The 22,860-nt window shown below is 44.8% G+C and overlaps 4 protein-coding genes and 1 long non-coding RNA gene across 8 annotated transcripts; 2 read left to right on the top strand and 3 right to left on the bottom strand.

Annotated features, from left to right (window-relative positions):
- Positions 1-75: 75 nt before the first annotated feature.
- Positions 76-8,271, bottom strand: nfe2l1b (nfe2 like bZIP transcription factor 1b). Of its 3 annotated transcripts, none has more exons than XM_035144939.2 (6): positions 8,049-8,271; positions 6,375-7,192; positions 5,288-5,509; positions 3,865-3,954; positions 3,611-3,769; positions 76-3,479 (listed from the first exon to the last, which is right to left on the bottom strand). In XM_035144939.2, the coding sequence occupies exons 2-6, from the start codon at positions 6,930-6,932 to the stop codon at positions 2,103-2,105; spliced, it is 2,406 nt and encodes an 801-aa protein (XP_035000830.1). In that variant the 5' UTR covers positions 6,933-7,192; positions 8,049-8,271; the 3' UTR covers positions 76-2,102. The 3 variants fall into 3 exon arrangements, with proteins under 3 accessions (XP_035000830.1, XP_035000829.1, XP_035000831.1); XM_035144938.2 differs by lacking the exon at positions 8,049-8,271 and adding an exon at positions 7,283-7,683; XM_035144940.2 differs by lacking the exon at positions 8,049-8,271 and adding an exon at positions 7,291-7,683.
- Positions 7,884-9,395, top strand: LOC118100167. Its single transcript, XR_004694408.2, has 2 exons — positions 7,884-8,016; positions 9,214-9,395. It is a non-coding gene; the product is annotated as an uncharacterized LOC118100167 (long non-coding RNA).
- A 190-nt stretch (positions 9,396-9,585) lies between these two features.
- Positions 9,586-13,957, bottom strand: cdk5rap3 (CDK5 regulatory subunit associated protein 3). Of its 2 annotated transcripts, none has more exons than XM_035144941.2 (14): positions 13,778-13,957; positions 13,475-13,520; positions 12,841-12,972; positions 12,476-12,576; positions 12,248-12,296; positions 11,874-12,052; positions 11,618-11,754; positions 11,172-11,388; positions 10,965-11,072; positions 10,669-10,750; positions 10,500-10,588; positions 10,203-10,408; positions 9,936-10,107; positions 9,586-9,726 (listed from the first exon to the last, which is right to left on the bottom strand). In XM_035144941.2, the coding sequence occupies exons 1-14, from the start codon at positions 13,781-13,783 to the stop codon at positions 9,661-9,663; spliced, it is 1,590 nt and encodes a 529-aa protein (XP_035000832.1). In that variant the 5' UTR covers positions 13,784-13,957; the 3' UTR covers positions 9,586-9,660. The 2 variants fall into 2 exon arrangements, with proteins under 2 accessions (XP_035000832.1, XP_035000833.1); XM_035144942.2 differs by having other exon boundaries at positions 11,244-11,388; positions 13,778-13,956.
- A 922-nt stretch (positions 13,958-14,879) lies between these two features.
- Positions 14,880-19,664, top strand: prr15lb (proline rich 15 like b). Its single transcript, XM_035144996.2, has 2 exons — positions 14,880-15,149; positions 18,723-19,664. Exon 2 carries the CDS (start codon positions 18,750-18,752, stop codon positions 19,083-19,085), a length of 336 nt encoding a protein of 111 aa, XP_035000887.1. The 5' UTR covers positions 14,880-15,149; positions 18,723-18,749; the 3' UTR covers positions 19,086-19,664.
- Positions 19,665-20,031: 367 nt separating this feature from the next.
- On the bottom strand, positions 20,032-22,806 carry pnpo (pyridoxamine 5'-phosphate oxidase). The gene is made up of 7 exons (XM_035146226.2): positions 22,442-22,806; positions 22,061-22,185; positions 21,874-21,973; positions 21,672-21,725; positions 21,415-21,543; positions 21,257-21,327; positions 20,032-21,053 (listed from the first exon to the last, which is right to left on the bottom strand). The coding sequence occupies exons 1-7, from the start codon at positions 22,628-22,630 to the stop codon at positions 20,888-20,890; spliced, it is 834 nt and encodes a 277-aa protein (XP_035002117.1). The 5' UTR covers positions 22,631-22,806; the 3' UTR covers positions 20,032-20,887.
- Between the last annotated feature and the right edge of the window lie 54 nt (positions 22,807-22,860).

Below are 22,860 nucleotides of genomic sequence, written 5' to 3'. Positions count from 1 at the left end.
ACAGAACCCGGAACATGGACTCGTTCTCTGGACCGAGCTGGGAACGACTGGGAACCAGAACACACGAGTCACTGGTGAAAATAAAAACACTTTATTAATCAATAAAAACAATTCTTGATTGCCAGCAAATATCTCAAAACAGGAAACTACATCCAAACTCAAAGCAGAGGGTGAGACTGTGATGGAGACATTTGACCAACGTCTTAAAATCAGGACAAACAAACATGAAAATATTTACAGAACGAGACAAACGGAAAAGAAAGTGCAGTAAGTAGTAGCAGTACTAAATAGTTGGTGCTGCACTGGGTTACACTGAAGTGAATGATAACCGGAGTTTCATGCCTGATAATCACATTTAATGGACATTTCTCTTTCTTTCAGAAACATTATTTGGACATCATCTTAATGTAGCGTGTTCTGTTCGGCCTCTTGTAAAGTATTCTAGCCTAACTTCTACCTCAGCTGCGACGACCGACCTGTTTTTAACTGTATTTTCACAGAGGGTGATGAAACATACGTACCGACGAACATCATTCAAATAGACAAGTAATAGCACTTCTACTCTGAGAACGCGTTTCTTCGCTTCTCAAAACCTTAAAGGTGAAGATAGAGAGATTGTGAAATCTAAAAGGCATTCGACTCAAAGTGGCAACGACACACGCCGTCATTTCACGCATTCAAAGTATTTTTACCTCACAACAACTTGGCTCACTTTGTGGGTTCAACACAAAAAAAAAACTGAAAAACACAGGACTCGGCCAAACAACTTGGCTTTACAGCAGTTTAAAAAGAAATCGCCTCAAGTGGCTTTCAATTGGCAAATAAAAGGGATGTCGCTAAACCACGGCAACAAGTGTTTTAAGTTAATGCTCAAAAAGGCATCGCAGGAAATAAATAAATCCAGTTTTCGACCTGTGAGAGTCGGCGGTAACTCCTGGCTCGTCACAGCGTCGTATCCTCGACAATGATTACAGGCTCTGTGCAAAGCTTTCAAATCAACAAAGAGGATGTAGACTTCTATGTAAAGCTGATGTGGCGAGACCTATAACCTTGCTTATACTACAGATTATGAACAGTTAATAAGAGCCTTCCTAAACGCAGCTCCCGTACTTAAACCGGCGGCGAAGGAATAGCGACAGACACGGCAAAATGCATATAGCCAAGCCTTTTAAAAGACAAATTACAGTGCTATGTATAATTCATAAGGAAGTAGATACATTTTGCAATGCAGTGTGCCTCCTCCCTAAAACATACATCTCCTCCTCTCGCAGGGCTTCTCTCTTTTAAATCAGTGGCCTAACCCGGGAACACTTCAGCCTCCGACACCTCCCTCGTCTCATAACCGACTTCCACCCGTCAAACCCAATCTCTTTAGGTCCTTCTGGACTTGGACGCCGCTCGCAAACCGACTCGAGAAACTGGGGATCTGTGACGCAAACCTACAGAATAACGAGCGCAGTGTTTGAGCGTTTCAAATGTGTTCAGCTCAAGCAAGACGCCCCATACAACCCTAGTTTGTACAGTATTTACCGACGTCCCCACACACGATGGACTTCCTTTAGCCTTTGGTATCTAAACTCCGACCACTGACGCTGCTCTTTGCCTGAAGACTTGCAACATTAAAGCTTCAGTGAAAACCACTAGAAGTCTCCAGGGTGGGATGCGACCTGTTAGTCCTTTAAAACCTTCAGTGCATAGCTTCTCCTCGTCGACTGTGTTCCTTCCTCTCAACACCAATCTTCTTCATCCTTAGTGGTTTGGTGCAAAAGGATCAAGAGCAGCTAAATTTTTTTTTTCTCATAGCTCGTTTTATGTCCTTTCACATTCCTCCTCTCCCCGCTTATCGTCCCCCCCCTCCCCGTCCAAATAATGAAATATCAGTACTCAAACGAAGAGCTACTTCTGCGTGGAAGTTTTTACAGGAAAAAAAATGCAGGAACAGAATGAAAAGGGAGAAACTAACGCAGGAGGAGTAGTCAACAATGCCGTTTTTCTACTCAACAGAATCTTCTTAAAGGAAAAAAGGACATCTCTCTTGCTTCTGCAGAAATCTTTCTTACTGATTTTAGCAAAGTGATAGAATAAACAGCAGTTTCTTCCCCTCACTTCTTTTTGTCCTTCTGTTTTTTCTCTGGTTTACGGTTCTGCTCGGCCGCCGTCATGCACCGGGGCATGATCAGCACGCTGCCGTCAGCGCTGTACTGCAGCGAGTACTCGCTGGGAGGATAGGGCCGGCCCTCCTCGTCTCGAAGCTGAGTGAACACCTCCTGGTACAGACTTTGCATTTTCTGCTTCATCTGCCGGATGGAACGAATGAACTCCATCTTCTCCTTCAGCAGCCGCGCCTTGTTGCGCCTCAGGTCTTGGACGCCCTGCTCCAGGTTTATGATGGTGTCCAGTTTGCGCTTGCGGCAGTTCTGGGCCGCCATCTTGTTCTTGCCACGCCTGCGGATGTCACGGATGAGGGCGAGCTGGGGTTCACTCAGGTGGTGCTTGGCGAGAAGCTCGTTGAACTCTTCAACAGGCAGGTTGATGATCTTTTCGTTGGAGAAGGGGATTTTCATGGAGCGGGCTCGGCGCTCATCGCGGCTGGCGTGCTTATCGAGCAAGTCATGAGCAGGCTGAAGCTTTGAGCTCGATTTGTCACGGACAGATTTCTTCACGGATGATATGGGCAGCTCTGGGTGCTCGGTGAAAGCAGAGGAGAGCGGCAGGTTGTAGGTATGATTGTGGCTGATGCTGTCGAGCTGAGGGAGGCTGTGGAATTGGGAGGGGTCCTGATAGCTCATACGGCACAGCTTACTGTAACCGGGCTGGTAACCACCGACAGCACCTTCCTCCGGCTCCACAGTGGCTACCTCAGAGTCGGAGCTGTATCCCACAGCTCCTTCCTCAGAGAAGGTGGCAGACGTTGAGGAGGAGGAAGCTACAGAGGAGCAGGAAGTCTCCGAGCTGCTTGGCGACGCCGGGCTGTGGCTGGAGTCCAGGGAAAGACCAGAATCTGAGTCAAGCTCGTCCTCCAGCTGGGAAGCCTGGGCCTGGCTGAAGCCCTCCTCCATGGCAAGGTCCAACAAGCTGATCTCATCCAGCATGGACTCCTCCAGCAGGGTGCTGAAGGGATCGGGCAGGATGGGTGTGGACGTAACATTGCTACTGGAGCTGTTTATGTGCGGAGGGAGAAAGATCCCTGTCAGGTTGGTGGCTCCGAATGTGGAGTTGATGTTGGTGGAGTTGTTAGAAGAAAGTCTGAGCATGGGGGTTCTTGGGGGGATGCTAACAGTGTCCAACTGGGGGCCGAAAATCTGGGGGAAGTCTTGGCTGCAGCTGGGGAGGGAGGCCTGGTGGAGGCTGACATCCTGGTTAATCGGCGTTGGGCGAGGAGCGAGTCCAAAACTTCCTGTCGTGTTGGAATCGGTTGCCTCAGATGTTCCACTAACGCTGCTGGAGTCGGTTTGGAGCGTGTTGTTCACTTCCATTGCCTTCGGACAAGAACATTTTGTTAATGGAAACATAACAAATACTATAGAATCAGTGTTTTCCCTCTTTTTAAAGGCGAGACTATGAATTAAGACTCTGACACAGAACAGACACACAAAACTAAGGGACATACCTGTAGCTCCATGATGGCCATGATGTCCTGCCACTGCTGCTCCAGGTCTAACTGGGGCTCCGCTGGGGGGGGCGGTGGCGCCAGAGGAACGGCCTGAGACGTCGACGGAACTTCATCAGTGGTAACAGCTATTTCTGGAGCGACAACCGGGGCTGGAAACTGATCAGAGATGTGGTTATAATTAATAAAAAAAACAATAATTTCAACGTAGTTTTTCCACATTAAAATAAAAAACACCAAACTTGTGTTTTTACCTCAGATTCTTCTCCAAAAGGGAAAGTGGCCTCCAACAGCCTCAGACATTCTTGTAGAGAAAGTGACGTCTGGGAGCCGAGAGCTGGGAGCTAAGAGATGACATTAAAATAGTTTATTAATGTTATATAAAGTACTGAGCTTTCACAGTTGTGGTTTAGTTTTACTTTTTACAAATGAACCATTAGTTTTAAGCTGGGAGTCATATTTACTGACAGGTAAAATAAAACAAAGTAAAGGAAACACAGACGAGCAAAAGACAAAATGAAAACAAGACAATATGCTCCGAAAATAAACTAGTTATCTTTCCCCATAACCATCAGAAATATGAGCAACATAACAGTTTAAGTGTTGTGAACACAGCAGCTATTCTGCGCACCCCTGGTTTATTTCTGGAATATTCCCGATCATTTGTTCCACAGACAATGTTACGTGACTGCAGCTCCTCTAAAGCTCGGATCAGCATTAAACTCACCTGATTGACTCATTAGTACAACAGATAAACAAGTGCATTAGGGGCAGACAGGTGCTGCTGAGAGTTATGAGCGCTGCTAAAGGAGCTGGAGGAGAAACTGTGATGAGAAAACTAAAATATCTGCAGCGAGAATCTGTTCACTTGATAAAAGAAATTCAGGGTGAACCCCGCCTCTTGCCCAGTGTCAGCTGGGATTGGCTCCAGCAACCCCCATGACCCTGAGAGGAGAAGAAGTCTATGGATGGATTGGTGTGAAAATATCTGAGAGTCTTGTTGCTGATCCGTCCGTCCACCTGTTTTATGTCGTGATTTAAGGCTTCAGTGTCTTGAACAGACACATTTTCACAATCTCTCATTATTAATAACTTGCATTGTTGATCGATAATAAGTGTATTGACTCACTGTGGTCGAGTCAGACCGTTCTACCACAATGTTGAGAGGAGAACAAGTGATTCCTTATCTGAAAAAACTTCACTGATGGCACAGATATCATGAATTCCACAGATACCAGCGCTGCGTGCGCATGGATCGAGTTTTCCTGACGATTACATGTGTGTGTCACTGCGTCCAGTGAAAAGATCCAAGTGTGATGACGACGCTGGTAGAACTAGAGAGTAAAGCTCAGCTGGTTCGGTCGTTAGAACTATAAAAAGTGTGTCTGCATCCAGCTGCCACTGCCTGAATTTTCACTTTCACTATCTGAGACTCACCGAGGTGATTCTATTGCAAACTGAGCAACACACCACTTTTTAGGCAAATGGTGAATATGACCAATCTGGGAATATCTCCACATGAGTAAGAACGAATCTTTCAGCAGACAGATGTATATTTTATCACCAGCCTGCAGCTCCCAAGTCTCCAATTTGTTTTTATGTGCAATAAGGCAGTTCACTGTGCCACCTCCCACTGGACAAAGCTCTTGAATATGAAAATCCACTTCACCCACAAACCTGCTCTGGAATGCTCTCTCCAGTCTCCCCGTCCACCGGCTGAGCCCCTTGGAGGTTGACTCCATTTCTCCAGCTCTCCTGCTCCTTGTTCCTTTCTTTGCTCTCCTGCAGGCTGGGCTTCTCCTCCTCGCTCTCCTTCTGACGGTTGCTGTAGTTGAACACTTCTCTTCCCGCGCCAAGGTCGATGTCCTGTCGCCACAGGATGTCAATCAAGTCAATGTCCTGGAGAAACGCAAAGCAGCCATTGAAAAACGATTGGCCCGGCGCAGAGAAGCGTCACTCACACGAGCAGATTTTGTTAAAGCAAACACATTTGGCCTATTTCTGACAACGTGGACTTAGTTGTGATAATAATAGAGCACATATGCTGTTTATCTTTCATACGAGCAGTTTGGCTTTTCATCTTCATTCGAGCGGGTAATTTTGGAAGCAGCGAGAGGCAGATCATGTAACAGGAATATGGTCAGATGATGCAACCATGACATAAACACTTGGGCATGGTGGTGAATCATGTGATCAGAAAGAAGTCTCCGTTTGTAACAGTCCAACAACAACCAGCTTATATGAAAACAGCACAGATGTAGTTTCTTTAGTGTCGTGCGTTAAAAGCAGACGACCCTTTGCTTTCACAGCTGCATACTGACGACAACATTAAATGTGACCGGCTGTAATGAATGTGACTCAACTGGTTTGACTAAAAATATCTGACACTGATAGACCGATCAGGGGTGTGGACCAGGAAGCGTACGAGTCTGTGCTGTCACCGCAACTTAAATTATACTTTTCTTATCTTCAAGGAATTTATCTTGTGATTTATGCTACTGAAGACGAAACTGTGATTTGCAGTAAACAACAATATCAAATTGATGATTTAATTTGTCTTTATGTCGTTTAAACGGGGGAAAGAGCAGATTTTTGTTTACCTGGAAGAAGATTAGTTTGACAATGACCTACGACCTGACATTTAATTTCTCTGAGTCTGTTTCAGAATAATTACACGATAAAACCCTGTTTGTGACAATGAGCAGCCTTCAACAGGAGCGTCTGTGGCTCCTTGCCACAGACGCTCCCCAGCTGCAGTCAGTACCTCTTTCGTGAGGTCGTCGTTGCCGTCCCTGGTCCCCTGCTCCTGGTTGCCCTCCGGGGCCACGGCTCCCAGGCTGCTGTCCGCTGCGTTCAGGTTGTAGGTGGATTCAGGCGCTCCACTTCCTCCCCTCATGGCCGGGGTAGCGTCAGGGCTGTCTACGTCCTCGAGGCCGGCCCCATTGTCCAGGGTGATGGTGGCGCTGGACTGGCTGCTGGCGGACACCACAGTCTCAGAGTCCCGGTGCACTAGCCAAGTGTTGAGCTCGGTGCTGGGCACGGAGAGGCGATCCAGCTGGCGCACCTGGTTCAGCAGCCGCCGAGTGGTGAAGAAATGGTCCAGGTCCACACTCTTCGGATGGATGCCATAGCCGTCCAGCGTGTTGCGGAGGTTGTGAAACTGTGTCTGGGTGTAGGCTGAGCTGGGGCCCAGGATGATCTCTCTCAGTGGGGGGAGCTGATTGCTTAGGTAGCTGTCAAGGTCCACCCGCACCCCAAGGAGACTCAGAAGGATGGTGAACTGAATCAGGCCCTCTGTGAAGTACTTTTTCAGGTAAAGCATTTCTTTACAAAGTCACAAAAAGGTGAAAGTAAAAACTAAAAAAAAAACAAAAGGGGTGGGGGGACGGCTTCCTTGGACCTACCCTCCTGCGCTCGCACGAGAAGATGGAGACGGAGACGGGGGAACGTGAAAAGTGAACGGACACAGCGAGAGAGGGGGGGGGTTCTTCTGCAGGAGTTTCAGATCCAGGTTTCCACTGGAGTCCAGGTGGTGCTCAGATCTTTCCTCCTCTTCTTCATAAGGGTCTCAGCCTCTGATCCCTGGAGGAGGAGGAGGAGGAGTGAGAGAGAGGACATTGCATTGACTCTGCTGCCAACTTCCACATCACAGCCACACATGTCAGCTCTTACCTTCCTACATTTAGCACGTGTGGATTAAACGAGGGGGGAAACGAGGACTAGCTAGCCCGCTGCGGTGGCTCCATCCTCCCGAGACTGGAGACGAGATGTCGGCTGGTCGTTCTTCATTGAGAGGTGGAGAGCACGCAGGCATCACCCCACCCTTCTACTACTTCATGTGGGCGCTGCTGAAGGTGAACGAGGGAGTCTCCGGCTCCTCCCTCCTTCTCTACGCCGCGCAACGACGTTAGCTCCGCGGCTAACTTGCGTGTTCCGATCCCTCGTCGCGCAAGAACCTCCGCGCTGGTTTAAACACGCGTCGCCATGTTTGTTCGTCGCTTTACAGACGTGTGTGTGTGTTGTTGTTGTTTTTTTTTGTTTTTTTTTTGCAGAGTGACAGGAAGCTCCTCATCCACAATCTCCCTGGCAACAAGTGGCGAAAAAGCGGAGCGACGGTTCACTCGGCCAATCGCAGGCCCCGGGCGCGGTGACGACACATGACTCCAGCCGGCTCCGGCCAATCGCGACGCGGCAAGGGTGGGGTCCCGGGCGAACGCTGAATTCCTATTGGAGGTCTGCGCGGTGCTAGCATCGTTAGCTCCTCCGCTGCTAACTACCGAGACAATCCAACTAGTTTAAAAAGTGGCCCGGACAGCACGCGCCGCGGTGTCCGCTCGTGCCCACGCGGACACCGGGCAGCAGCCGCCGGTGTCCGCGGGGGTCGCGGCTCTGTGACGTCCTCGGAAGTAAGTGAAAAACCTCTTGATTTCATACTTACGCCTGGACAATGTCTTCATGGCAGGAAAAAGTCCGCGTTCCGCCCGCGAGCAGCGCTCACACCCGGTCAGACGCGCGGTGGCTCGGTGCTGCCCGGTTCTCCTCTCGGCGTGGCCCGGTTCTCCTCGCGCTGTGGCCCACCATGACTTGCAGAATCGTTAGCTTGGCCCGGCTAGCTTAGCCGCTTCACACCGAAACACGCTGCCACACTGCGCATGCGTAGAATGTTCTGGTGACCAGCTCTCATCAGCTGTTCCACAGAATAAAAACCAATAAAATGTGACTTCTTTAAAAACCACATCAACAGGAAGTTATATCGCATCTGCTGTGCTTTTTAATTTCTACACATAAATTAAAGTCATTGGAAGAAATTAGAACATAAATCCAGGTCATGGAAATGTGAAAATACAAGTTCATAACTGCATTTAAATGTGTATTCACCTAAAAGTACAAAGTATTTCTATGTTATGTGTATATTCATATTGCACAACGAGCAAAAACTACTGTAAATATGTCTGTGTGAGTCAAAAGTCATTTTTAATGTGTAAGATAAAGAAATAAATGGGTCAAACAAAGAATAAATAACTTGTTTAAATTCAACACATTTTAACATGTAATTTCATTTACATGTCTAAATAAATTCACCACATAAACTAAAATAAAAGTCAAAGTCAACTTTATTGTGTTCTGCCACATGGACAGGACACGAGGTTGAGTTTCTCTCTGATCCACGATGTAAACAAGAACATACAAGTATGTTGTTAAACATGTGTTAAACATACAACATGTTAAGTAATCGAAACATCAGGAGAAGTCGAAACCTGTATCTAGGTCATTTAAACGTGCGTCTTTCCAGGTAAATATTGAAAAGATATTCGGGATCTTGCATCATTCATTTTTGTCAGTGATATGAGATTCTTGCCTTATTCTATTCAATTTGATTTGATCTTTTATCACCAAATCACCACACAGTATATTATCTAGAGGCACTTAACACGACGTTAGAAAATCATAGAGACTCAACTGTTCCCACTGAAAATATGACATGTGATTGGAGTTTTGCGGTGATGTCACTCCCTGTTAGTTTTGGGGTTTTCCTCACAGCTCTCATAACGTCTGACATCAGCTGCTGTTGTCGTCTTGCTGTTGTGTCTTTTCTTCCTCAGGCAGCTCTTTCAATTTCTTTTTGACGACAAATATCGTCTGCACACGTGAAGCCTGTGACTAAAACAGGAGTTAGATACGTTTCAAGACTCCAACAGTTGAAACCTGGGCGACAAGAAACATCTGGCGGCCACATGTTCCAGTATTTTAAGTGCACTTGTAAATAAAAGGTGAAACATCCTAAGTTGTTCAACCAGTTGTTTAACTCTCGTCTCATTCATCTTTTGATCTGAAACCAAAATATCTTAAGTGTAAAACTAAATGAGACCACTTTCCAAAAATCAACAATATTACTAATTGTGTAGCAGTTTTACAGATTTGTTTTTTGTAAAATGTTCATCAAAATGTGGAAATAAACAACAACTACAAAGTACTGTAAATTAAATACCACTTTTTATTTCTCCTTCAAGATCATGACAAAATATTTGTTGTGAATGTCTGAACGCTCACTATATATTAACGCCCATCAGGTTCACAGGTCTGCTGTTGTATCGCTTTGAAACGTCGGCTTCGATCTGCAAAAACAAAACACAGTTGACAGTCAGATAATATTCACGGTTTAACATCTACTTCTACTATAACTTCTTAATCAGCAGCATATTTTAGTTTCACAAGTGATCTCATGACCGGTGCTGAGATGTTGAAAATGCTGCACAACTTTCTCATTAGCAGGGAAATCACCGACTGTGTGAGCATAAATAAAAGTGAAACAGAAATCAGACACCAGCTTCTGGAGATCTCTGGTGCACCCTGCCAGCAGGTCGACACGTGGCTCCAGCCTGGACTGCTCCTCCAGCGCCTCCTGCCTCTTCTCAACCATCGTGGCTCCTTTCAGCACCAGGATATCTGCCTGCTTCAGCTTCTGTCTCAGCACCTCTGACACACGCTCAACATACCTACACACACACACAAGGTTTAAGAGGAGAACAGTTAGAAAAGGCCACATGTGTAAAAAGGCCAGAGGTCAAACAAGGATTTTCCTCCACAGTACCGTGGCGAGGCCTGGATCATGAACAGGTGCTGCATCCGGAGGGTGGTGAGCCGGTGGAGAAGGTCCTGCACCTGGGACAGCATCTCCCGAACGTGCTTCTGGGTCTGGTTTTGGACGATGGAAGGAGCGAGCTGGAACTGGCTCATCGACACCACGTCCCCCTCTTCTCCCATCTCACTGATGCGCTGGGTGAGGAACACTTCCAGCTGCAACGACATGTGAAACCAGTGTCACTCCTTTTTGGAATTGACAGACCCACATTTACTCATTTAGACACAAAACGACTGGTCTCTTTACCTCCATGAGCTCATCTATGAACTGGCTGCGTGACTGAGAGTTCTCCAGCACAGTTGAAGCATCCTCTCCCCGAGCCACGCCCTCAGGACCTACGAGATCATACACTCGTCTTTAAGCAAACACAAGTTTCCACAGCTGAGAGTGTGGTGATCTAAAGAGAAACACTTACAGTCTGTGCCCACATCTACGATCTCAATTTCTATCGGAGCTGCATCACTGTCGCCCCAGTCGATACCGCCGGCACCGGTGTCCTGTCGAGGGGAGATGACATTTGAGGTTTCGCAGTCAGAAGACAACGTGTACGGCTCCTCGTTTTTTGAGATATTTCAATTTCTCGCTCGCTGTGAATTTTCTGGACATTTTCCTGCTGCACCCTCACATGTGTTCACTGTGACATTAAACTCGAGAGCAGTTATAGAGCAGCTGACGGGGATATTTGTGTTCCCGCATACATTGGTGTCATACCTCAGAGTTTGGCTCCACGCTGATACCCCAGTCTACACCATCCTCGACAGCGATGCCAGAATTAACCCCCGCAGGGTCTGCTCCTTTGCCAAAGTCGCCCCAGTCGATCTAAAGCAGGTTTTAAAACACGAAAATCTAACTGGATAATAAAAATGAGCTTATAGAAGAATTAAGAAAGTAAAATATAACACAGGGGATTTTGTTTACCTTGGATCTAACATGGGAGGTTTTGGTAACATGATCCTGTTTAACACTCGATATAGAGTCGGCGAAACTAACCATGTCGTCTGTGGCCGAGCCAGAAGGAGCCGCCTCCGCAGCCGGCCTCTCGACAACTGTCGGGACTTTCCCTGTTCTCCACTCGTAGAACGTTGTGTTTCCTCTCGTCTGGGCAAACGTCAGCATGGGCAAGACCGGATCGGACCTACGAAAAACACACGCGCTCAAAATCAAAGAAATAAAACTGTCCAAGGGTTTTCTTTGAGGATTTATATTGTATTTATTCCAACTTATTAAATAATATATTATTTTGAAAGTCATTATGGGCTCTCTGATGCAATTGTAGTCAAATAAAATTATATTTTCATGTAAGACTGAGTTTCACAGAGGAAGCAGACGTGCAGAGAAACAGACAAAGTGATGAGATTTCTCACCACTCGCATACGAAGTTCGTGAAAGCGGCGTAAAGTCGGATTTGCTCCTCTAATTTCCCTGAATCCTTCCCGACTTCCTCGAGAACGGCGGGTAGATCTTTGACCAGAGCCTGAAGCTCACGAGGCACATTCTCTCCCTGACAGAAGAAAGAAATAAACCATCAGACGAATGAAATATGTAATTCTAAATATTGCAGATTCTCTTTTTGTGTCTAAATATTCTCCCTTGAGTGTGTGCGCGTGTGTTTGCACTTACGGTGATGCCATACTGTTTGCACGCAGCATAGTATCGTTCCCTCAGGTCTGCAGCTGAGCTCTGACACTCCACTTCCCGTCTGCTCAGCTCCTGCTGCAGCTGCTTGGCTTTGGCCAACTGCTTCCTCAGAGCCGGGCCTTCGTAGCTCACGTTGCGACTCAGCAAACTGGCGACCTCCGCTGTTCCAACGCAAACAAAAGAATTAAATATTGAATAGCTATGTACATGCAATTATTCTGTTTCTTCAGCTTAAAATAACCTTCCTACCCTATAAAATATAGACAAATGATGAGTCTAACAGTGTCTGCAGATGTTGCCACGTGTTAATAGATACATAAGATATGTTTTTTTCCTTTATTTAATATCAGACTTACCCAGATAGACATTATCTGCTTCATAAAGAGACACAATCTCCTGCCAGTCCTGATGCAACAAAAACACAAACCACAATTTGAAACCAGATTTCCTGAACTTTCTAGTAGTTTTAAGAGAAGAGGAACACGTCACAGAAAACTTTCCAGACAACTAGGTGTGAGTTACTAATCAGAAATGGCCGACGTAGTGTGAGACAGACGATAGAAGCTGGTGGGACTCGTCCTCACCTTCATCCTCTGAGATGAATATCTGCCAAAGATGTTCTTAGACGAAGCCTCTGTTCCCCTCAGGATCTCCACGATTCTCAAGCAGTGGAAGTAGTGAATGTCTGTCAATGAACAGTTTATAAGTTTATAATTATTAACACAGAGGAAGAGGTGGAAAGGTAACAACAGAATAACTTCATAATGAAAACACAGTACACATATTAATACATATGAGGACTAACGCTGTAACAACGATGTGTGGGTTGTTTTTATAATGCAACAAATATTTAACAACACGTAACAGTTGTTTTTAAAAGACTCAGAAGCGGTTTCTCAAACTGTAACTAACACATGAGGGAACCAGTCGGAGGTGAAGAGGGACGTACAGGAGCCGGACAGGAGCTGTGTGATCTCCTGGTTCTCTGGCATGTCCTGGATCGCAGCGTTGATCTTCTCCCTGATGGTTTTCACTGCACTTTGCCATTTCAGGTTGCAGTGACGTCGGTCCAGGAGCCAGTCTGTGCACAACAACACAGTTATTATCCTTTTCTAAACAAATACATGTTTATTTATCTTAAAGGATAAACTAGTGATTTAGTTAAGTTTTAAAAAAGACAGTAGCTCCATGATCTGATCTTATAACTTCAGATGTTCACTGTATCTTGTTGATTACATGCAATTTTACTCATATAGTATATTTACCCAAATCGAGTACGTGATACGACAGTGAACCTTCTTATTCGTGGAAACAGATGATTTTTACACAATAAAGTAACAACAGATAACCACTCACTTCTATTTACTACTTCTTTGATAAATAAAACAAGATTTTCAAGAGATAAGGAACTGAGCAAAGGAAGGATGTACCCAGTATTATTATTATAATATATAGTTCTTGATATTTCTATCTGTTTTCTAATATTCCTATTGTTGTTATCAGGTTTTATTTAGTGTTTTTGACATCTCTATATGACACAGAACAGAAAGTAACTTGTTCCATCACAGAGTTTCTGAACTTACCCAGAAGTTTACTGCTCTGAATGTCGATGGGCAGACTTTGAATATTCTGTTACAGGAAGGAAACACATTCAAAAAAGCTAATTTCATATTCTTAATATTCCACATTTCCTACGAAGCACCAGGAGGAAACATTATGTCCTCGTGCAGCTTGACAATACACACAACACAACACAACCTGGAGCACAACACAACTATTGAACTCTGAGTGAAACCTTGTAAACGTGTTTATTCTAATATAATTGAACTTTGACAGTGACGTTAGGCAACATGTGTAGAACTCAGACAGATGTTACTTCCTCTCACCTCCATCCTCTCCTCACTTTCTGAACCCAACACGAAGAAGATCGTAACGTTTCTATTTCTTCATTTTTAAAAAACGAGTTCAGTTAAAAAAGCTTTAAATCCAGAAGAAACAACCCGGAACAAGGAGCTCGGTGTTTACGACACGTTACAGGAAGCGGAGCCAATAGGAGGAGGCGATGCTGCCCAGTGACGGTCCCTGACCAATGGTGGCTCACCGTGCTGACGGCTGCAGCTGATTGGTCAATGTGACTTGGTGTAGTTCTAAAGATTGTCAGCAGAGGGCGACGTCGAAGGAAGGTTATTTTATTGTTTTAATATTTATTATTTAACTTTATTCATTTGTTTACTAATAATTAAAAAAAGAATACAACAAATATAATATTCCCCAAATTATTCAGTTTACTGTAATATCGCTTTGCCTAAGAAATACTTTTACTTCTGCTTCTTTAAGTACATTTAGCAGATAATACTTTTGTGCCTTTTATTTTGGTAACATTTTGAATCATAGGACTTTAATTGAGTGTTTAGTTTACGGTTACCTTTACTTTGAAAAGGGATCTGAGTTCTTCTTTACCACTATTTGGTTTCAAAACCAACAAATAACTAAGAAATAAAAATGAACTTCAAATTAGAACCAAAACCAAACCCAGTGGAAGCCTCCATCTTTTAAAGTGCATCCTGACCAGGTGAGGAGAATCTACCTGAGACCCCCAGGGGAGGCCTGCTCTCAGACGCTCTCGTGCACTTTAGGCTGGACAGAGGTCACATGTGTGAGCGCAGCCATGAACTCTGTGCACGTAGAGAATCGGCAGCAGCTCCTCTCCAGTGGTCGAGCCTCAGGTCATTTGAATGGAAACCAAACTTGCAAAGTAAGCCTCTGGGATTTTGCACAACTCATGCAAAGCATCAGGGATCATTATCTGATGAATATCTCCACGTCTACGTCCGTCTGTCTTTCTCTTTCTGTCCAGATTGGGAACAACAGAAGACTTTTAACAAGAAATGTCTGTTTCTAAGTGATTTAATATATTGTCTATTTGGCCACCTGCTCTCCTCAGGTTCACCCTGTTGTCATGTGGTCTGAAGAAATGTCTCACCTGAGTCACGGCTCCAGCGTTTCGTCTGGGCGGGCTCTAGGTGTGCGTGTGTGCGTGTGTTTGTGTGTTTGAGGAGGGTGTGTGCTGGAGCACAGAGGGACGAGGTCAGAGAGCGAGAGGCACAGAGGAGGAGATGCTGCACCTGTGCACGATCACCTGAGGAGAAGTACAATAAAAAACCCAAACACAAAGAGAGGAGCACAAAGAGACGGTAAACATGGAGCTGCAGTCTCACATCTGAGGGAACCTGCTCCAGCCGGCTCGTTGTCAACAAGGTAAAACAACACACTTCATCCATTTAACTGTTGTTTCCTGTGTCTGATGCTGTGAGACTTTTATATGTTTGGTGACAGAATGAACTCCGACCTCAGAATAGATCCTTTAAAAGCATTAGTTTGGTTTGTTATCGTTTTAATGCAGTTTTTATCAAATCTAACATATCAGACTGTGACAGGTGAAGAACGATGAAGTCCAGGACTCGTTTCTATCAGTCTCTGCACAGATCAACAAACTGTTTTCACAATCTGTTCATTTATTTGGTTTTATTAAGCAAAATGTCAAATATTCGATGGCTTCAGCTTCTGAAAAGTGACGATTTCATACGTTTCTTTATGAAAATGTGATTGTGAACTGAAAATCTTTGGTTTCTGGACTGTTGCTCAAACAAAACAAGATATTGAAGCTGCTCTACGATGTTGCAGTGGGTTATTTGATATTTGAAAGACCAAATAAAAATAATGCAGGTCTTAAAACTGAAAAGCAAGTAAACTGACAGATATGAACAAACAATATCTGCTGTGACAACATGATGAACTGTTGTCATCGCTTGTCTGTATCTTGTTTGAGCTGCTGAGTGAGAATAATACACTTTTTGATTAAGTTATTACATTTTTATATTCAGGAATTTAAAACTTTTTTAATACTTAACACATTTGGACTTTGTCTCAAGTGCACGGGAAGTTTCAAGCAACCTTCAACTTCCTCTGACGTCTCTAAAAAACACTCACACACACGTTTATATCGATGCATATTAGTTTTATTATAAGCGTCAGGTGAAGAACTCCCAAAGGCTCTTCATCAGCTCTGCTGTTACGGGTCATCAGGGAAACTGGCACAAAGGATGAAACCTGAGAGTGGAATGAACCTTCAGCTCAATTATGAGAGCAGCCCGGTCCCCGGTGCCCTTGGAGTCTCTCCGCAGCTCGAACATTGTGCCTCTGAAAAGACGTCTCGGCTGGTTAGTGATTTCCAAACGTGGTGTTCCCTTCCTGCTGTGATCTCTGAGGCTTTGCCGAGCGGCTCGCCCTCACATGAACAGAACACATGGTAACTTATTAAAGAGATCGACGGAGGGCCTCCTTTGTGTCAACACGGCTTTTTGTCTCAAAGGTCACGTCTAAGTCAAACACACCAAAAGAAATATGTGTTCATATTGTGCCACCATGTTCTTTTTACATAACTCTGTGTGAAAGTGCTGTCGGGCCTCTCGGGTACTTTGTCCTGAAGAAACCACTTGATGGTAAAGTCAACAATATCATGCAGATGCTGTGTCAACGTTTGTTATGGAGCAGCCGGCGCTTTTTTAAAGACACATCCACTTTAACTGGATTCAGACAGAAACAACGACGATTAACTTTAGATGTTGGGCTTGAAACTATAAAAATCGTTAAAGCAGCTGAGAAGCTGAAGGAAACAGAGGCGTGAGTCGGAGGCTGCAGCCGCTGGAGAACTCATGAAAACTCTTATTCTGTTATTCTGTGTCTGGACACAACCAGGTCAGACATAAACATGTAGGAGAGTACGTACCCCCAGCCCTCCACAAGAAACCACGTTTAAACATTTTAACCAGACTTTTATTTGGGTCCAGTTGTACCAACTCATCGAGATCCATGAAGGATTCTTTGGGAAACAGGTGAAAATGCCTCATCTCCCTGTTAAAGAAGGAGATGATCCACCTCTGTCTGGATCAACACCAGAGTTCAACGGGGTCTTTCTCCACCGATGTTCCATCCTTTGTCTGTGGAGATCCGTCCTGTAGTTTATGAGTAATCCTGCTTATAGATAAACAAACAGGGATGAACACAGGATCTCATGGACGGAAGTAATTCAGCATCACCGGGCCAAGACTTAACATTCGGATCAAAGCAATTATTCAATCAAAATTAACTCAAAAGTCTTCGTACGTCGTTTCTGACGCTGCTTCCCTCCTGAACCTTTGCACCACTTGTTCGTGCAGGTGCCTAAACAGCACATGGGGCAGATAAGAGTAAGACGAGTGATTCCTGCGAAGGGCCGGGACTCTCTATTTGCGTAGGTGCTTCATGATAAAGTGACCAAAGGAGGATTTGAGTGCTTCATTGTTTCCTGTCAGGCCTCGTAAAGCTGCAATCACGGCTCCATTGAGACTCGTAAAGTCTGCTTTATAAGCGACAGTCGTCCGAATAACAAAGAGTAAAGTCGAGGTTATTAAATAAATGAAGTGGAAAAACCTCCGAAATGTTATAATAAACTTATTTATTCATGGTGTCTTTTTGTTTGTTTTACAGCGGAACTAACATTCAATTCTGTTATCAATGGATCTGGTGATAAAATAATTGTTTGGTCATTAAAAGATTAGAAAACAGTTCAAAGCCCAAAATATTTTGATTCACTGTCGCGTAAGAAAACCTGTGTTATTTAAAAATTATTTGACATTTTTGCTTGAAAAATAACTAAAATGATCGATTAATGATAAATAGTTGCTGATCTCACAGAATCATCAGTAATCTATTAATTATTATTATTAAAACACACATTTCCTGTTTTCTATAAATGCAGCCAGGTGGATTTATGTGAGGTACTTTATAAAAACATAAACTTTATTACTGCCTGTGATGTGATACCAGTCAGGTACGTTCACCATGTGACTGGGTTATATCAGCTGACTGGGAAACTACTGGTTCTGTAACTTGGGTCCACGAGCATCAGTCAATCAGATGAAATCATAAAACCAGTTATTATGTGACAGTCGAGTCTCCTTCACGTTATCATTATGTATCTGTGAGCTCCTGCAGCAGCACGGAGACGACAGCTTGCTTCCTCTCTGGCTCGGTATCAGATCACATGAGGGACAGGGGACACTGATGAGATGCTCATTAATTCATCAGCTGAGAGGAGCAGCGTGTCGGGTGTCCTCCTCCAGGAGGTGACACCTCCTGGAGGAGGAGAAGCCTCTCGGTGACCGGGGGCTTTCTGAGGGTCTGCACTCGGTCATGAGGCTTTTTGGAAAGAGGCTGATCGGTGACCAGAGAGAATTATGTCATGTTAAAAACAATTCTATTACACTTATTTGTATAGCTCCAAATCATAACTTACATTATCTCAAGGGACTTTACATAGTAAGGTGGAGATCTTAGATTCTTATAGAGATGTAGTCTGTGTTTAGTTTGTTTCTTTTGAGCAGATACACGTAGTTAAGAATCAAATTTAGGTTTTATTTGTTTTCATGTCTGTGTTTTATAACAAATGAATCATTGAGGTGATCAGATAAGTTTATATTTCTACTATAAGAACCAGACAATGATGTGTAGGATTGTTCGGCCTTAGTGACATTGTAGTTTTGTGTGTCTGTAGGTTATATAATAGCTTAGATGGAAAAAACTAATCTAAAAACTACTCAGGTTGTTAAAAGTCCCTGAATCTTCAGAGGACATCTCGTTGGTCCTACTTGATTCAATAACCTTTATTGTCCCAACATGTTTCAAAGACAGTAAAGTTGGGAATCTGAGGAAGAACCTGTTGTGCATGAATTTATCGTATGTTCAACGTTCATTGAAATATGAACCATCGTCTTGTGTTGTCTACACCAGGTCCGTCCTCCAGTCTGTGTTGGTGCCATGGCCGAATCAAGCTGGTGGAAGCTGACCTTCTCCCGCAAGAAGAAGTCCGAGTCCAAGGTTCTCTACGAGATCCCGGCCGAGTATGGCAGCAACACCGGGAACAAGGAGCACTCGAGCGGCAGCCCCCCCGCGGACCACACGGACAGCCAGTTCAACGCCAGACTGGAGAAGATCGTGGACAAGTCTGCCACCAAGGGCCGGCACGTCAAGGTGTCCCACTCCGGCCGCTTCAAGGAGAAGAAGAAGGTCCGCGCCACGCTGGCCGAGAACCCCAGTCTGTTCTCCGAGCACGGCCTCAGCGACGAGAACCACAAAAAGAAGACTGACAAATAAGTGCACGTGCGACCAAAATGCTCATACTTGATCCCGACTGTGTCATATGTCCGTGGGACACTTTGGACGAAGGCTCCCACATGTAAACACAACCACGTCGCTCCCCGTGCACGAGGTGGACAAACACTCGTTACCAGGCACCACACCCTGGTCGATACTGTAACCAATGGACTCACACCTAAACAAACAAGGGGTATCAGCAGACGGCCATTAAACATTCACAGAGCAGAGCGGGGAAACACTTTTCTTTGGATTGAAAATAAAACGAGTCACGAAGGAGAAGAAGGAAAACTCTGCCCAAGCGTCGTCACGATTATTAAACATTGTTGTAATACACGTTTTTATCTTTTATGTTTGTAGAGTTTTGGATTGTAAGTTAATTTTTTTTATGTCCAATATTCAATCAGTGACAATGTGTGTGTGTGTGTGTGTGTCTGTGTTGTGCGACAAAAGCCCTGGAAATTTTTATTACATTTTTGGAGACTTGATTTCAACAACCGTTTATAAGATCTTCTCTGGAATCTGCAAGAAGAAAATAACTTGTGTTTTGTTTTTAATAAACGTGTCTGGATGCGTTAACGTGAAAGTTTCCTGTGTGTTCGTGTGAAGTCTCTTTTCTGTTAGACACGGTTGCGTGTGCAGCTCGGTGACGTCACCGTTTGAGGTTACACAGGTTGTTATTTCACCTGTGATTCGCTGGCATGGTGACCGTAAGCAGAAACTGACATCTGATATCACCTGTCGCGCGGCTGCAGTTTGGAACTCAACGTCTCTCGTGTAGCTTCACACGCGCTGCAGATACATAACAGATAATAATAGATAAAAAAAAAAAAAACTCTGTCCAGATGTTAATGTGGGAGAATTTCTCTTCTTTTTGAGAAACTGTGATGTTCGCACGTGTTGTAATGGCGACATCTGCTGGCTACAAAGTGCACTTGGTCCGGAGTTACAAATTAAACTTTATTAATGGCAATATTTCACAGTTAAAGAAATTACTCTCAGGTAAATAATACACACAGTGATTGGCACATGACATCAGCTCTTAACCTCATTATTAAAGGCAGTTGGATCAATCATCATAAGCTTTTACAATCGGTCTTATTTTTCTGAATTATTTGGAAATTTAACTCACATTCTCCTTTAATTTCCAAGAAATTATATTAAAATTCTTAGAAATTGAAGCAACACTTGGTTCAAACTACAGTCAAACGTAGACACCTCCAGTTAATTCTTAATATCATGTCCTCAGAGTGAAGCCTGTGCTCAGCTGAACATGCCAGAACATGAATGAGGACACCCAGTGGCCACTTTATTAGGTACACCACTGTAATCTACTGCAACACAACAGCTCTGCCTTTAATTCAAACTAAATAACAAACTGTTCTTCTGCTAAACTTCCTTTGGGGGGATTATTAAGCAATTTGCAAACCTCTGAAGTGTTTCCACATTTAAACTAAATGAAGTCACGTGTTTGATGGAGACGTGAGAGTCAGAGCTGAAGATTGAGCTTCTAGAAAAACAAAGACAGTTTCCTGGTCCTAAAGGTCGACGGCGACACGATGAAGAACAACATCACAGTGGATCATTATTTAACACGTGGACTTTGACCTCCTGTGTCACTTTCTGTCATTTTCCCTTCACGTAAAAGTTGTTTAAGTTTTCTAAAGACACAGCGACGTTTGGCTCGTTGATGAATCCTAAACACAGCAGCACCTACTGAAGTAGTTTCCAGCAGTAGCTCCTGTTTCTATGAGCAGAGGTAAAGACGTTAAAGATGGAGTTTCTGTCTGTGGAGGAGCTTCTCATGGAGACAGCCGCTGATACACCCAGTCTCCCGCCGCAGCGCGTTGGAACTCGCCCGGCTCCGACTCGCCGTCCGTCGGCTTGGTGAAGACGATGCGGTCGTGCAGTCTGTTGGTCTGACCCTGCCAGAACTCCATGGAGTGAGGTTTGACGATGTAACCGCCCCTGTAGGACACAGCAGGGACAGAAGATCAGGGACAAGACATTTTGGTGAATATGCTTATTTGCTTTCTTGTTGCTTAGCTTAGCATAAAGACTGGAAACAGGGGGAAACTACTAGCCTGGCTGTTCTGACACCAAAGCCTCTTCACCTTTCTGATCATGTTGATATGTTGTAGTTTGATTTCATGCAGAGAACAGACGCTCACCAGTAATCAGGCATCGGCACCTCTGTGTCCTTGTACTTCTCCTCCAGTTCTGCGTTTTTCTGCCTCAGATACTAACAGAAAGTACAAGTACACAGTGAGAACTGAGCCTGAGACGTTCACGAATCATCGACCTGACGTAACGTGGCCTCGGTTCTTACGTCTCTGTCGGGAACAGCCGTGCTCTGTCGGCTCACAACCGCCCCGATCTGGCTGCTCTTCGGTCGGGAGTGGAAGTACTCGCAGGAGCTCTGGGACGGGATCCGCTCCACCGTGCCCTCGATACGGATCTGAGGAAGGAGATCATGAAGTATGGAAGATGAGCGATTTGGAGATAAACTTAATAATGAGACATTCACTGTGGGGGGATAACACTCTAATATCTTCAATAAGACAGAAACTGAGATAGTTGCTGTACCTGTCTGTTCAGAGGTTCCCAGTAGAAAACCAGGCAGGCACACGGATTACTCTCCTGTGGACAGAGAACAGATCAGCTGACATTAAAAAGGTCAAAACACCAAATTCTACAAAAACAATGTGTTCAGCTGGAGGTGACATCACAGGTTTTCATCCTTTGACCTCCGTCGGTCATCAAACTAACGACATCAGCTTCTTCTCACCAGCTCCGAACCCTTCCTGCTCTCGTAGTTCGTGAAGAAGCGGAACCCGTCGTTGCTGAAGCCCTTCAGGAGGACCATGCGAGCAGACGGGCGTCCGTCCCTGATCAGGCAGAGACCACATAGACAGACTGTGAGATACAATCAGAGCAAACAGCAGTCGGCAGTTCAGGCGGCGGCGGCGTCTTACTTGGTTGCCGTGGCGATGCACATGGCGTTGGCCTCTCCGATCTCAGGGCAGTTGGTGGCTTCATCGAACCAGTTTCCAAACTGCTTGATCGGGTCCAGAGACACAAGCTGATTCTCTTCAAAGCACTGAGATCAAAGAGAAGAGGGGGGGTCAGCTGCAACATGACACTTCACCACTAGATGTCACTAAACTCTACACACTGAACCTTTACATGTTAGTTATGACAGTTCATAACATAATCGATCATAACTTGGAAGACTGATCAGTGGGTTATAGTACACACACACACACGCACGCACGCACGCACACACACACACACACACACACACACACACACACACACACACACACACACACACACACACACACACACACACACACCTCCTCGTCTCCCTTGTATTTCTTCCGCATGTCACTCAGGTCCATGATGCTCGTGTCCGTGGACGTTTTGCTGCAGAGTCTCGGTGCACAAGCTGCTCGTGGATCCGCGGCCACGCGCACAGGAGACGGCCGGTTCCTGCAGAATAAACCGATCCAGCTGAATAGAGTCGGACTGTGAACGCGCCTCATTCTGTCCGACGCACGTCACCTGACGTGGCCCCGCACGCTTGCTTACGTAAAGCGAGTTTTGTAACCGGTAATAAAAATGGTTGAATAATCAAACTGGTTCGGACGAGTTTTTATAAAAGTTAATGAATAATCATAAGAGTTCAAATGTGTAATACATTTATATTATGTGTTAAACACAAAAGTGACGACTAGAACAACACGTCGGTGCTGCGTTCAATGTCCTATCTGTT

This window comes from Hippoglossus stenolepis, chromosome 21, assembly GCF_022539355.2.
Source record: "Hippoglossus stenolepis isolate QCI-W04-F060 chromosome 21, HSTE1.2, whole genome shotgun sequence".
Classification (NCBI taxonomy): domain Eukaryota; kingdom Metazoa; phylum Chordata; class Actinopteri; order Pleuronectiformes; family Pleuronectidae; genus Hippoglossus; species Hippoglossus stenolepis.
The sequence above is the reverse complement of the archived record's forward strand: the minus strand, read 5'-3'. Positions and strand labels throughout refer to the sequence as shown.

Coding starts and splice junctions, on each gene's coding strand:
- nfe2l1b (XM_035144939.2), bottom strand. CDS start 6,932: ATGCTTTACCTGAAAAAGTACTTCACAGAGGGCCTGATTCAGTTCACC. Junction 3,770..3,864: donor CTTTTGGAGAAGAATCTGAG/GTAAAAACACAA, acceptor ATCTCTGATCAG/TTTCCAGCCCCGGTTGTCGC. Junction 3,480..3,610: donor TGGCCATCATGGAGCTACAG/GTATGTCCCTTA, acceptor TCTTGTCCGAAG/GCAATGGAAGTGAACAACAC.
- cdk5rap3 (XM_035144941.2), bottom strand. Junction 10,751..10,964: donor GCGTGGAGCCAAACTCTGAG/GTATGACACCAA, acceptor TCCCCTCGACAG/GACACCGGTGCCGGCGGTAT. Junction 10,409..10,499: donor TCATAGATGAGCTCATGGAG/GTAAAGAGACCA, acceptor ATGTCGTTGCAG/CTGGAAGTGTTCCTCACCCA.
- prr15lb (XM_035144996.2), top strand. CDS start 18,750: ATGGCCGAATCAAGCTGGTGGAAGCTGACCTTCTCCCGCAAGAAGAAG.
- pnpo (XM_035146226.2), bottom strand. CDS start 22,630: ATGAGGCGCGTTCACAGTCCGACTCTATTCAGCTGGATCGGTTTATTC. Junction 21,726..21,873: donor GCAGGAAGGGTTCGGAGCTG/GTGAGAAGAAGC, acceptor CTCTGTCCACAG/GAGAGTAATCCGTGTGCCTG. Junction 21,544..21,671: donor GGGAACCTCTGAACAGACAG/GTACAGCAACTA, acceptor CTCCTTCCTCAG/ATCCGTATCGAGGGCACGGT.